Source organism: Neovison vison, chromosome 6, assembly GCF_020171115.1.
Source record: "Neovison vison isolate M4711 chromosome 6, ASM_NN_V1, whole genome shotgun sequence".
NCBI classification, from domain to species: Eukaryota; Metazoa; Chordata; class Mammalia; order Carnivora; family Mustelidae; genus Neogale; species Neogale vison.
In genome coordinates this window covers 62,655,759-62,670,392 of record NC_058096.1, presented here as the reverse complement: position 1 = coordinate 62,670,392, position 14,634 = coordinate 62,655,759, and the positions used below count along the sequence as shown (strand labels likewise).

Genomic DNA, 14,634 nt, shown 5'->3' with positions numbered 1-14,634 from the left:
TAATATGCTTGGTGTGAAGTGTTTGCAGAGATCCAATGCTTGAGATTTTTATGAGTGCATTGATTTTTTGTGACAGTTTTATGGCTGCAGATATACTGAACAGGGAAGATAAAAATTTGTTTGCTTGCCTTTCTTGTAATTTTTTTAAAAGTTGATTTAAAAAAAAAATCATAGGTCCATGGTTAAAGTGTGTAACCCACCTGATATTTGCAAGGTCATGGTTAAAGTGGACAACCCACTAAACATATTTCTAGTGCTTTATGTTTCTTTCACTTTTTCACATATGACATAGATTATGTAATTCCCAAGGATGATGTTTCTTTATAATGAAAGCCCACTGAGCATATACTTTTCTCTCCTTTACTTTCATGTTACTACCACATTCAGTAATTCTCTTTTAAAATCTCCCTTTGTATCTGATACTTTTAATTATTTCAAAATGTTAAAATAGTTACCCTTCTATTTTGCACCTCTTAGATAATTACCAAATATTTGATATTTGACCTAATAGCAATGTATTAAATTAAATTCAGTTTATTTATTCTACATCTCAGTGAGTAATGAGATGGTGGGTATGTACATGGTGGGTATGTGTAGCTAGGCCCTGTGAGGGCTCCTTAGGTAAATTCCAGGAGGGTCATTGTCATTAATAAGCTTATGAAGAAAAGTGAGTATAGATAAAACTAATGCTATGTGGCATATGATGAGGTCATAAAAAATATCCATGAGGGGCAGCTGGGTGGCTCAGTGGGTTAAAGCCTCTGCCTTAGGCTCAGGTCATGATCCCAGAGTCCTGGAATCGAGCCCCGCATTGGGCTCTCTGCTCAGCAGGGAGCCTGCTTCCTCCTCTCTCTCTGTCTGCTTCTCTGCTTACTTGTGATCTCTGTCTGTCAAATAAATAAATAAAATCTTTTAAAAAAAGAAAAAAAGAAAAGAAAAGAAATATCCATGAAAAAAGATGGAATACTAATAATAGAAGTCTTCCTAGAGAAGTAGTACTCTGTATTAAAACCCCATGTTCTTAGCTGCCTGCCAAAAAATCCCACCTGAAGTAAAGGGACATTCTCTCCCTCTCCTCTTGGCACTAACACCCACTCTCTTTAAGGAACAGTCCTTTCTAAATCTGGGAATAATTTGCAACATCGTGAGCTCCTGGAGAAAACATTCTATTAAATCTAAATAATACACAGCACTTATGGATTTTTAAAATACATCTCACCACCTCATACCGGTCAGAATGGCTAAAATTAATGACTCAGAAAACAACAAATGTTGGTGAGGATATGGAAAAAGGGCTAAACTTCTTACACTGTTGGTAAGAATACAAACTGGTACAGCCACTGTGAAAAATGGCATGGAGGTTCCTCAAAAAGTTAAAGATAGAACTGCCCTATGACCCAGAAATTGCACTACTAGGTATTTATCCAAAGGCTACAAACATAGTGATTTGAAGGGACACATGCACCCTGATGTTTATAACAGCAATATGTGCAATAGCTAAAATATGGAAAGAACTCAGATGTCCATCAACAGATGAATGGATAAAGAAGATGTGCCATATATATATACATATATATATATGGCACACATTTGTATATAACACATGTATATACAGTGGAGATATATATATCACACACACACACACACAATGGGATATTACTCGGCCATCAAAAAGAATGAAATCTTGCCATTTGCAACAATGTGGTTGGAACTAAGAGGGTATTATGTTAAGTGGAATAAGTCAGGGAAAGACAAATAGCATATCATTTCACTCATATGTGGAATTAAAGAAACAAAACAGATAAACATAAGGGAAGGGAATGAAAATAAAATAAAAACAGAGAGGGAGGCAAACCAGAAGAGACTCTTAACTCTAGGAAACAAACTGAGGGTTGCTGGAGGGGAGGTGGTAGGGGAGTGGGATAACTGGGTGATGGGCATTAAAGAAGGCACTTGATGTAATGACCACAGGGTGTTATATGCAACTGATGAATCACTGAATTCTGCCCCTGAATCTAATAATACTATATGTTAACTAAATTGAACTTAAGTAGAAAAATATTTTATTAATAAAATACATCTCTTCATACTTTTCCAGCTTTAGCCACAGCTGATATTAAAGATAGAATCATTAGGTATCCAATTCTAAACTAGATTGTCTGGTATTGAAGCAACATTCTGAGTAGGGAGTAATTCCTTATTATATTATGATGGTATGCATGAGAATTCTCGTTTACTCTACAGGAATGCCTACTGCACAGTTAAACCAGCTTATCTCCTAGATGGAAGCTCACGATGCTTGCTGGTCAGTCAGTGCATGCTAGGAACCTGGGTCTGCATTAAATCAGCATTTCTGCATTTTTTAATAACTAGGTGTTCCGTGACTACCCTGTGTGACTGGTTATTTTCTGAACAATCATGAGCTCTACAAATTGAGATTATTTTGACTCTTACCATCTTTTACTTATATACACTACTTACGGTTTGAAATAGTTGCCACCTTAAATCAAGATATCAAAATTTTAAAAAATTAAATTAGTTCTGAAAATGCATTATTTTTGCCATTTTTCAGTATGAAAGTTTTAGTCATGCTGCGGAAAGATTATTTTCTGGTTTATAGAATCAATATGTTTCCTTTGGAACTACTGACTACATAAAAAAGAACCCTTAAATATCTGGAGGAGTGGTTTTCCTTTTAAAAATACTACACTGTTGGGGCACGTGGCTGGCTCAATCAGTAGAGCATGTGACTCTTGATCTCAGAGCTGTGAGTTCAAGCTCCATATGGGGTGTAGAGGTTACTTAAAGTAAAAATTTAAAAAATGAAAATACCACATTGTGGTCTGCTTAGCTTCTTGGCTAACTATACTGTTAGTAAAAAGCGTGAGTGTATATGTATGTGTATATACCCTAATATATCTTTCACTTATTTGTAAGTAAAAGATAAATTTTAAAAGTAAATATAAGTGAAACACAATGTAAGAATAAGCTGTTATGTAGATTGTCATAGCAAAATTTCCACATAATGTATTGTTTTGGTAGACACATTTTTGTGGGTCTGGTAATTTTGCTGAAATAGTCAATTACATCTTTAGGTAAGATAAATCTGAACACTCTCAGAGAATAATTTGGGATAATGATCTGTGTGATAAGTTTAACTTATCCATGGACAAAAATTGCTAAAATGTCCAAAAGACCCTAAACACCTAAGTTAGTAACTCTACCTTGTGCTGGTTAGGAAATTTGTTCATTTGTCGATGTTGTAGGATTTGGGATGGGGACGTGGAAAATAGGTAACCATATGTCCTCTTCTCTGTGAGGGTGACACTGTCAGTTTAATAGCAGGCATTCCCCAAGTACCTGTATTCTATGAGATTAATTTTTGGAGGTACCTAAATGAATAGAGCAAAATATCTGCCTTTAATTGATTTGTAAGCCATAGTTACATAAAATTGGCTATATAGTATTTTTTTTTCCAAAATGAACATATTAGAGACATATTTTTGGCTAGACATTATTCAGAATATATTTCCATGACATAGTGTATCTGTTTGCTGCTATGTTGAGCTACATAGATGAGAAAAGTGCAAGGAGATACATGATAGAAAAATTAAAATGCATATACAGAGGTAAATTTCCATTCTCTGTAGAAAAGAAAAACACAGTAAACCTACATCAACAACTGCATAAAAGTTCTAGAAAGTGGCTAACAGCCTATTAACTCATAAATGATTCTCAGTTGAGAAGAGCCACATATACCATGAAGGACAGAGAAAAATGCCACAAAATAATAGAACAGGAAAAGTCAAGTATGGAAAGAAACAGCAAGCATCCACGAAGTTAGCTTTGTATTCCCTCATGGAGAAGTTCTCAATTATCAAACATTTAATTAATCACAACAATATCTCCATGGTAGAGAGATACATATTGGCTAATAGAGACACTAAATGATGACTTCATCTACTTATGTTCTGGATAATAATTAGGTAGAGGAGAAAAAAGACCTATGGATCATGGAACTCAAGTAATTAAAGTTCTCATGTTCAATAAAATATTCAGTTCACTTAAAAATAATGGGAGTAGGGGGTCTTTTGAACCATAGATGAGGTATTTTAAAAGGGTGCATCTTTTCTCCTTCTAAGGCTGAATTGGCCTCTGTATATCTACTGTAGACAGCCTGTAGATAATGCATCAATTTCCTGTCTATGCGTGGGTACAGAATCTCTATGACTGACTTTTTTGACCTGAGAGAAAACCTGGATTTGACTTAGTTTGAGAATACAGAACATGGTATTTTAATTGTTCTGCTGTCATGCTCCTGGCTTCTCTCACCATCCCTCATGCCCCAGAGTGCTGAGCAGATGGCTCTACAGTTGTGAACAGGGTCTGGGACAATCTCCCTGTGGGGCAGACATAAATCTTGCCAAAAGGATACAGAGAGAAGTTCGTTTATTTGTTTGTTTTTTTACTTGATTTTTCCATTTCCAGATTCTCACTGGAATTGAAGGAGAAAACTGCATTCACCATGAAGCCTCTACCCTTTCCCCATCCATCTGTATTCTTTGCCTCTTTCTTGCAAGTTTCAGAAAGAGATCCTTGTAGGTTTTTAAAATAAGTAGTCATTCAGATAAACATTTTTCCTTCATCTTTTTTGGAATAGGAACTGTGAAATTGGTTCCTTCATCTCTCATAAAATATTGAATTCACTCTGATGCACCAGAAATGCTGGTTGTAAGCCGTCCTGCCAGCAGACAACTTGCTGCCTAGAGCAACTGGAACTAGACTTAGGCAAGATGACGCTAGCTTTGATTTCCTTGACACAACTATCTGCTTACCTTCAGATCTATTCACACACTTCTCACTCCTGGGAGAGGGCATTCCAGACTTACAAGAATCTGAAGCAAATTCTGAAATCTTGTCTAATTCCTACAGTAGTAGGGCATAAATTATAGCTACCATCACACAGGAATTTAGGAAATACTTATTAGAGAATTAATACAATTCAAAACTCAGTAAATGTGTCACATTATCACTTTCAAATTCTCAGGTACTTAAACAGATGGAGTTCTATGTGGTGACCTTTTCCTAGTCAAGAAGAAGATAATCCAGTGGGAAGTCAATACCTATTTAATTTTATTTGCTTGCATTTTTCATATTGATTGTTTATTGCCAAATTGAATCTAATAATAGTGACATCCATCCATTGGATGGTAATTAGTCTTAGGACAACACTTAGGACTCTAAAAAGTGGCTTGGCGATGATTCATCCTGCATGTAATTATTGTTCTTGGTCTTGTTGAGGCCAGTCATAAGGAGAATGAATGCAGGTGCAGGTAGGGCTGAGGTTCTAATGTTGTTATTCTGCTCTGGCAGGTGCGTTGTAGAAGACAAGAACTCGAAGGTGGCCTGGTTGAACCGTTCTGGGATCATTTTTGCTGGTCATGACAAGTGGTCTCTGGACCCTCGGGTTGAGCTGGAGAAACGCCATTCTCTGGAATACAGCCTCCGAATCCAGAAGGTGGATGTCTATGATGAGGGTTCCTATACTTGCTCGGTTCAGACACAGCATGAGCCCAAGACCTCCCAAGTTTACTTGATCGTGCAAGGTAAGAAAAAGTTGGGATAAGTGGTTGGTAAGGGAGAGGTGAGAAACAGACATTAAACATGATGTACAAAATATTTGCAAAATGCTTTCTGAAAAATAAAAAGCTTTCAATGGCATTATTGCATTTTAGTGTCTATATTCTCTCAGGATAGAGTTAAAATAAGAGGACTTAGGAGAATATAAAGAGTGCCTCTGTGAACCAGGACCCTTGATAAGCATATTCTCTCCTAGCCCTTAATATAAAAGCATGTAACAAAGGCCATATCTATAAGAAGAGCACACAGAATACTTAGAACCATGTGAGGTGCTCTTTATCAGCTGTTAGGTACTAGATGCTTTCCTGAAGACTTGATTTTTATCTTCAGCATAAAGAATGTTGCTAATTATCTGTTTTCATGATAGTAAATGCTATTTGGAAAAACAAAAATTTCCAGGGGCCTTGATATCCTCTCAGCTGGCCAGATTCTCTGTAAATTGTATCTTCTTTTAATGCTAAGTTATTTGTGAGTAAATCCAATGACCAGGCTTTACAAAGTCACTGGAGACAATCTGCTTCTAGATTGGGGTTTCCAAGGGCACATCTGAGTCATGGTTTATAGGATGAAAACCCTAAGTGGCATACACATGCCCCCAAACTATAGCTCTCATGGGTCCCTTTCCCCATGATTGCAGAATGAGAACAAAGCTGATCAGCTGCACAATTTTATTGCAAGCGAAGTCAAACCACCAGCAGCTTCAATCCATCTATCAGGAAAGATCTAAGCACTAACAAATATTAGGGCTGTGTTCATGTATTCTTGATTTACAATTTTATGTAAATTTAATGCAAATCAGGCATGGCCCTAGGGCTCCTGTCAGGATTCCAATGCAGTCAGTGGTGTGGGAAAGTTTGACTGTAGCTTCTATTAATGTGTTATGGAATTGATTATTGGAGCGTTTAAATTATTGCTCTCCCAACTCCTCTGATTAATAGATGGAAACTGGAGTGAAATACATCGGAGACTGTCTGGTCCAGAGGTGGTTTAATCATGTGACCTCTATCTTGGTCCATTTGGAATGGCTGATAGCTTCATTTTATTGCTTGTTAAAGGCATGTCTACTGACTTGCAAAGTTCCTATAACAGTCCAGGCATAGAATGTTTTCCTTGTAGTTGAGTACAGAGTGCTAGAGCTTATACCATGATACTTCAAGGCTTAGATCTCAGGCAGTCCATTTAAATGTGTAAACATAACCAGAGATGTGTAAATATGTAAATGGGTTAATTTGCCAGCTCCCTCAAAAACACTAGTATGACATATATTTTCCCTCTCTCTCTCTTACATACACACATACACACACAAACACATTTTCCTCAAAACAAAAGAAGTTCTACCTCGTGCAATGGCAGATGAAGGGGAGGCAACTAGTTTTCTTAAAGACCCTCAGAAAAGATTTCATCCAATAACCAGCTCCATATTTTATTATGAGATTCGTACACAACTTTAATTCCTTTACAGCCTTTAGTGACACTGGAAAGCCACTAGAGACCACAACTAGAAAATGTGTATTGTACTATACTAAATAAAATTGAACAATTTAAGTATATTTCTTGGTTTCTAGATGAGGAAGCAGAAGTTCTTTAAATTTAAGTTACATGCTCAAGGTCACATGGAGAGTTTAAGGAGTGAGTAGTTTGGAGCCAAGGAGACCAAGAATCAAATCTGAAACATTTTCAACTGGAAGGGAAATTTATTGTGATGACTTTAGAAACTATCATATCTGTATTTAAGTCAGCTCTTAGCACCAAATGTCCCAAGCCCTTCCCCCTTTTTTTTCTTATTTAGCTATGTTTATTTTAGTTATGAACTAAATGTACTAATCCTGAGGGGCTTAGAGCTAGAAGTAAGTTGGATCATATTTGCATATACCTTCATACTGTGTTGGCACAAATGAAATTAACCTAAATTTAACTAACATGAAGTCAAATTTAATAACTTCGTATTAAATTAAATTTAACAAATCAATATTAAGTGATGGAAAAGAACCTACTAAGTGCCAGGTACTGTTTATTCTGTTGGGAAGACTTCAAGTTTCTTCTACCTGGTCTAAGAATTAAATTGACATGAAATAGATTAGTAGGAAAAAATCAAATTTAATTTCATATGTATGGGTATCCACATAGACATGAGATTCCAAAGACAGGCAAAATGAGGTATATATATCATCCTGAACTAAAGAGAAGGGGCCACGGGTCTGGGACTTTAAAGGAAAAAGAAATCAATTCACAGGAAAATGAAGAAGAGTAAATGTTTGGTAAGCAAATGTTGCTGAGCCATCCAGAAACAAGGGGACATAGGGAGGACTTTGATCAAAGAGTGCCTGCAAGGATTCTCCTTATCTACCACTCCAAGTTCATATTATATAAGATAGTTATTTATGGTGATAGCTCTTTTGCTGGAGCAGGTCTTCTGTCTAAATTCTTTTAAGCAGTTAAGGGGAAGGTCAATTTTTCTTCCTGAGTCATTGGACACTGATTATTTTTAGGTCTAAATAATCTGCATGCCAAAGGTGCAAATCTTGGGGCAACTCTTTCTGAACCCCTATAGTTCACTTACCCATTTGATTCTAATAATATTATTATTAAGTGTGTATTAATGACTTTATTAAAAATTACATAAAAGCTTCAAGTTCAGATATAATAAGGAGCCTGCCTAAGGCTGCCTGTTGGCTTAGGACAGGTTTTCAAACCCATATCTGTATGATTCAATATACTATTAAATATAATTTTTAATCATGTTGCTGTGGAAGAAAAAATGAGCCATAAAGCCTATACTTGAAAGAGAGATGAGGAAAAGATCTTCTCCTCATTGAGTCCAAGTCATGAAGGGTTTTGTTTTTTTTTACCATTATATGGATGTTGGCATTTCATATTGAGCTCCAGATGGCTGATACACTTCTCTTTAGGACATTAAACCTTATGATCGTATCAGTAATTCTATCCCATCATCTTGTTTTCTTCATACTCTTTCGTACTTGTGCTTCAACCCTGTGTTTTCACCATATCAGCGATGCTGTTTCTAGGAATGGCTGCCAGTCTTCCTTCCAGCCCCACCATCCTTCAAAATATGAGTCTTTTGAGTTTTTCAAATTCTGCCTTCCTCACCCTCCATGGTTTCTCTTTATCCAATTTAACTAGTCATTAAATAAATACTGGGTTCTTTTTTTCCTTGCCTAATGGTGAGGACACCTTTAGCTCCAAGATGCTATGAGATATCAAGAAAGAAGAGCAGTTGAGAACGTGGGCTTTGAAGTCACACTGCCTGCTTCAAATTTCAGTTTTCTTTCTTGCTACTTAAATAAATTTGGTGGTAAACTGCTTTATTTCTCTAAGGCTCCGTTTTGTCATATATTAAACAGACAAAATTTAAATACCCACAAATTTATTGTAAGGGTTAAGTTAGAATTCTACATAAGCCCCTAGTCCAGTGTCTGGATCTCATGAGTTCTCACCCACTAAGATGATGATAATGGTGATGATGATGGTGGCGATGATGATGATGATGGTGATATGATGATGACGGCAACCACAATGCTGCTGCGGCTCCCATATCTGTCACAAGGCTGACTTTGGCCCTACATCTATTGTCCAGAGGCTAACAACTGCTTCCACTTATGCTCGTTACCCTTGTGGTGGGCTTCTTCAGCTTTTATTTTAGATCCTTCCTGTCCATTTTCTTCAGTTGTCCTTTCCTCAGCGTTCAGTCTTTCACTTTACTTCCTTAGGATTCTGACGGGCTTCTTAGACCAGTATCACTTTAAAGTTCTTAGTTACCTTTATTGAGAATATTAAGGAGAAAATTCAGTATGCTTCACAGTAACACTTAGAGAGTTTGTTAAGTTTTTTAATTTTTAAATTAAATTTGTTTATTTTCAGCATAACAGTATTCATTATTTTTTCACCACACCCAGTGCTCCATGCAATCCGTTTAGACTGGTGGGAGCTTCCCAGAATTTCTGATGAAGTAGTTCTGGAGATAGGGGCTGAGACTATGCATTTCTAACACATTCAGAAGTGATAATGATGCTACCAGTGCGAGGACGACACTTTGAGAACCACTGCTCTAAAAATTTGTATACCTTAAAAACATCAGAAGAAATATTCCTGCATAATTTCATTAATTTGAGATAGTTCTATACCCGCAAATACTCCTAAAACTAATCTCATTGAACATGAGACAGGGAATAGGTAGATTGACAAATACCTTAAATTTCATGGTAACATCTTGGGCCCTCTGAGATTACTTACCTAGCCTAGTTCCGTGGAAAGAAAATCTCTCTTCCCAAACTGTCCATTTGCAGATAGCAAAGCTAAAAAAAAGAAGGAAAAAAAGAAAAAAAGAAAAAAAAAAAAAAAGGTTGAGACACAAAACTGCTCCAGGCTTCAAAAATCTCATCTGTATAAATTTTAAAATTTGTATCCCCTCATGTTTTTCATGTTTCATTTTCCCTGGAAGCCTCTTTTTCTTTTATATGTATTCCCAGCACATTAGTGACTGTTTAACATCTCCAACATTTTCTGTCTAGGTTTTTTATCAGTTCATGAGGGTCATTACACATAAAATACCCTGTGTTAAAATAAATATGCTACATGGTTCACTAAACTCAATCTTTAGCGAAATGACATCTCTACACACCTTCCTCATGAGATACACAAGTGAAAGTTTTGCATCAGCAAATATACAAATCAATAATGATCTCTGGGTTGACTCGTGATTAGTAGTATTAAATGATACATCTGTGGAAGTCAAAGTTATTCAAAAGAAACATGCATTTGAGATACTTAATGAATGGTGGGACTCATTTCTCAAGCCAGGTATTTTGTTTCCCACACCACCTTCTTTATAGATTCTGAGACAAAAGATTAAGAGAACATCATCCTTAACTTTAATAAACAAAGTACTTTAACATCCTTCCTATTAATAATGCTCATTTCTTCTCCGGAGGTTATCCTCCTATGATATATATTTTTTTTTCTGACCACGCCACAAATGGAAGCACTTGCATTACAACTGTATTTCTCTTTATGTGATCCTAGCATAATCTGCAACAAAGTCAACAATTTGGTTTATTATACTTGTCAAAATGTAGACTCCTGAGAACTACTCCCAGAACAATTAAACCAAAATCCCTGGAAATATAGTCAAAATTTGCAAATACATTGTGCTCTGCAGGCAATTCAGATATATGTGAAAAACCTAAAACTACTGTTCTAGGGATCTAAACAATTAGTGAGAAGAATTTGCAGCTACCTGCTTGTTCATTTTCCTGTAGGACATAGCATCAAATTGGATATAAAGCTCTGTGGAGCAGATGCTAGAACCTTATAATAGAAAAATAAAAATAAAATAAAATAAACCTATGTCCTTATTGAAAACAGATGTTCTTGAGTGCTGGGAATAGTGGCCTCAAAAATGCGATTTTTTTTAACTATAATATTCAGAATCTCCATGTGTATACGAATACAAAGGAAACCCTAACATGACAGGATTTTTAGAAAGTGAACCTTATTTTTAAATATCTTATGCAGGAGCACCTGGGTGGGTCAGTCAGTTAAGGAATGGATTCTTGGTTTCAGCTTAAGTCATGATCTCAGGGTCATGAGCTCTATCCCTGCATCGGGCTCAGCACTGAGTGTGAACTCTGCTGTAGATTCTCTCCTACCCCCTCGACCTCCCACCCCTGCTCACACGCTCTCTCTCAAATAAATAAATAAATAGATAAAGTCTTTATACGTAAATAAATATCTTATTCACCATCCCTTGCAATGTTTATCATATTTTCAAATTTTTATTACATTGTACTTGTGCTCAAGTACCATACTAAAATGATCATTTCCATGTTGAGTCTTTTGCTCTCTTTTTATGCTATTCTAATTTGGTTAGCATTTAATTGTAGAAATGCCCTAATCTGCATATAATAACATTGGAGATTTTTTAGAAAACATATTTTGGTTTTTTAAATGTATTTCTAAATTAATAAATGTTTAAATTTCACTATAATAGTAAAGAGAATACCAGATATTTTTCTCACCACTGTGATACAGATCATATGCATGGATTCTGAGACTATTACATGTAAGGAGATTTATTGCATGATTACCTTAATTAAGCCAATAACATTATGGAAAAAAATGAAAGTGGCACTCCTTGTAAGATCATATTTGGCCTTTTCTTTCAAATCCACATACCTAAAAAACCAAATTTTCTGTACCTCGTTAATTTTAGAATATTCATATTGACTTAAAATTATAATTCTATAGATTCCCTTTTAATTTAATAATTGAAAACTCAACTCTTAAGAAACACAAATGTAATTTTTTTCATGAATACTAGTCTAAAACTTATTGTTTCTAGGATTCTTAGAAGTATTTTAAATCCTATCAAACATTCCTAATTTTGATATGAATGTAGTACCCAGAACTCCAAGCAGGTTTCTCTTTTATCTCTCTTAATCTGTCTTTTCTTTATTTCTTTCATTACTGTATTCCCCTTTTATTCCATTTTGTTTTCCACAGTTTTAGTTACCCACAATCAACTGTGGTTTGAAAACAAATGATCCTCTTTCTGACAAATAGTCAGAAGGTCAATAGTAGCCTAACATTATAATGACTATGTCATTCACCTCACTTCCTCTCATCACACAGGCATTTTGTCATATTATCACAAGAAAAAGTGTGAATACAATACAATAGGATACTTTGAGAAAGACCACATTTACATAGCTTTTATTATAATATATTACAGTATACAATATATTGTTCTTTTTATTATTAGTTATTATTTTTAATCTCTTATTGTACTTAATTTATATGTTAAACTTTATCAAAGGTATGTATGACTGTATAGGAAAAACCACAACATCTCTAAGGTTTAGCACTATCCATGGTTTCAGGCATCTACTGGGGGGAAGGGGGGTCTCAAAACATATCTCCTGCAGATAAAGAAGGGGCCTACTCTACTTCCCTTATTCGCCTTTCCCTTCCATCTTTATTCTTTACCTTCTTTAAACAGCATCATGTTACACTGATTGTTTTTTCAGTAACTTAACATTGTCTACAAAATTTTGTATAAAATAATTTGCCAGTGCATTCTAATTGAACTTAGCCTGGAGCTCTTCATATTTTTAGCACAAATCTAATAAAATAAGGAATTTTAAATCTTCTTTACTTGGATTTGATCTATGGTTAATTTTATTGATTATTGAGAATCATAATAATTAACTGGAATTCTCATTTGGAGTTTATATGCTGAAATCTACTAATTTTTCTATTCTATTATTCTATTCTAATTATTCTATTCTATTCTTCAGCTTAATTTTTCAAACAGTAGCCTCTTGATTGCCTATTAAAACCAGATTCTGTCTTTAAGGACATCACTATCCACATCAGCAATCACACAGCTAATATAATGGGAATAAGTGAGTTTTGGGGACTAAAATATTTGAGATTATTTTGTTGGGGAGGAAAAATTTTTATGTATCCTTCAAAGTTCTTCTTGAGAGTCATCTAAGAATCATATTGACATGAGACAAATTAGCAGGAGAAAAACAAAACTTTAATAATATTTATACGTTCTGTATACATGTGAGAGACCCAGGAATACTAAGGAATTCCCCAAAATGACTAAAGCCATCATTTTAAATGCCATCTTCAGCTAAAGTCAAAAGGTGTTGGTGGTGGGGAGTCAGTTGTGGGGACTTACCAGGAGAAGCACAGTAACAGTAGTTAAGATTGTTGTGCAGAGCTAAAATCATTCCCTTCTCCATGGATAGGAGTTTCCAGAGACTTAGAGTCAACTTCCTCTTCCTGGTACAGCAAGGGAGACACTCTCACAAAGGGAGATTTCCTTTACAAATGTAAATGTCTCTTACAAATGGAAAACTTCTACTCAGTTTTCAGAGCTTCTGTTATGTTTGCAGTTTTAAGTTGATATTCCACCTGTGAGAAGGACTTCAAATTTTATCTAAATCAAGCTCATCTCCCCCAAATTAATTACTATCTCCAAGTTTTCTATATGTATTTGCAGTCCACCTTTTAGCAATCAAAAGAAATCAAGTATCTATATCCATGTATTTTCTATTCTAGCTTGCATTTGTCCTTCTTGAAGAGGACAGAAAATAAGGGACCAGAGACAAAGTTATTTTAAAACCCAGGGTTCGCTCTGTGTAAAAATTGACTCAATGAAAAGAAGGAAAGCTACCTGAAGACAGAGAACAATTAAAATCAGCTATATTGAAATCTTGAATCTTTATACCATTACACCAACTTTAACATATTATAGTCAGAATTTTGATGGTGATCAGGAAGAATTTGTGAGTAGGCATTTATTCCATTTGGAACTGCATATACTAAATTGTTTAGCTGTATCCAGTTTTCCTTACATTTATTGTTTTCCTTACATTTATATATCATGTGACAACTGACAGATGGGCTAGTTTTTATATAGATATTTTACCTATCAAGGATAGCTACATCTGTATTTTTTTTTACCCTCGTAATATTTTTAAATAATACTGTAAGCTACTTTAAATTGTGATCATCAGTAACATTTATGTTTTCTACAAATTACCAAAAACAAATACCCCCCAAAAAACCTGTGTACTTTTAACAATATTAAAGGCAATTTTTGAAGTCATATATTTAATACTTAAGAAAGATGGCATATATATTTATTTGTATTTTTCATATACAAGTACTTTTATTCTTTTATTGTTTTCAATTTGCTCTAAATAGGTAACATTTATTTTTGGACAATGAGATGATTTAGGTTATATTTAAAATTTGTCAAGTCTTAGATGTACTTCAGTGACAAAGTATAGAAAACATAATAAAGCCCCTTTCCTTATTCTCAGTCAAAAAGCTAATGGGCAAGGTCAAGTGTAGTGGGAAGGCAACCCAACCTGTGCCAGGGCCTACTCAAATGGAATACAAACACTACAGGGCCCAGGGCTCACAAAAGGACAACATCTAAATGAGGAGGTAGTCACAGAG

The 14,634-nt window shown here is 35.1% G+C and overlaps 1 protein-coding gene across 2 annotated transcripts in view; it reads left to right on the top strand.

Moving 5' to 3' along the window:
• The window catches only part of LOC122908525 (limbic system associated membrane protein), a 656,564-nt gene that overhangs the window by 343,379 nt on the left and 298,551 nt on the right, over window positions 1–14,634 (top strand). For both annotated transcript variants that reach the window (XM_044251433.1, XM_044251434.1), the window contains exon 2: window positions 5,374–5,606. In XM_044251433.1, the coding sequence (XP_044107368.1) occupies window positions 5,374–5,606 (233 nt within the window). The remainder of the gene's footprint in view (window positions 1–5,373; window positions 5,607–14,634) is intronic.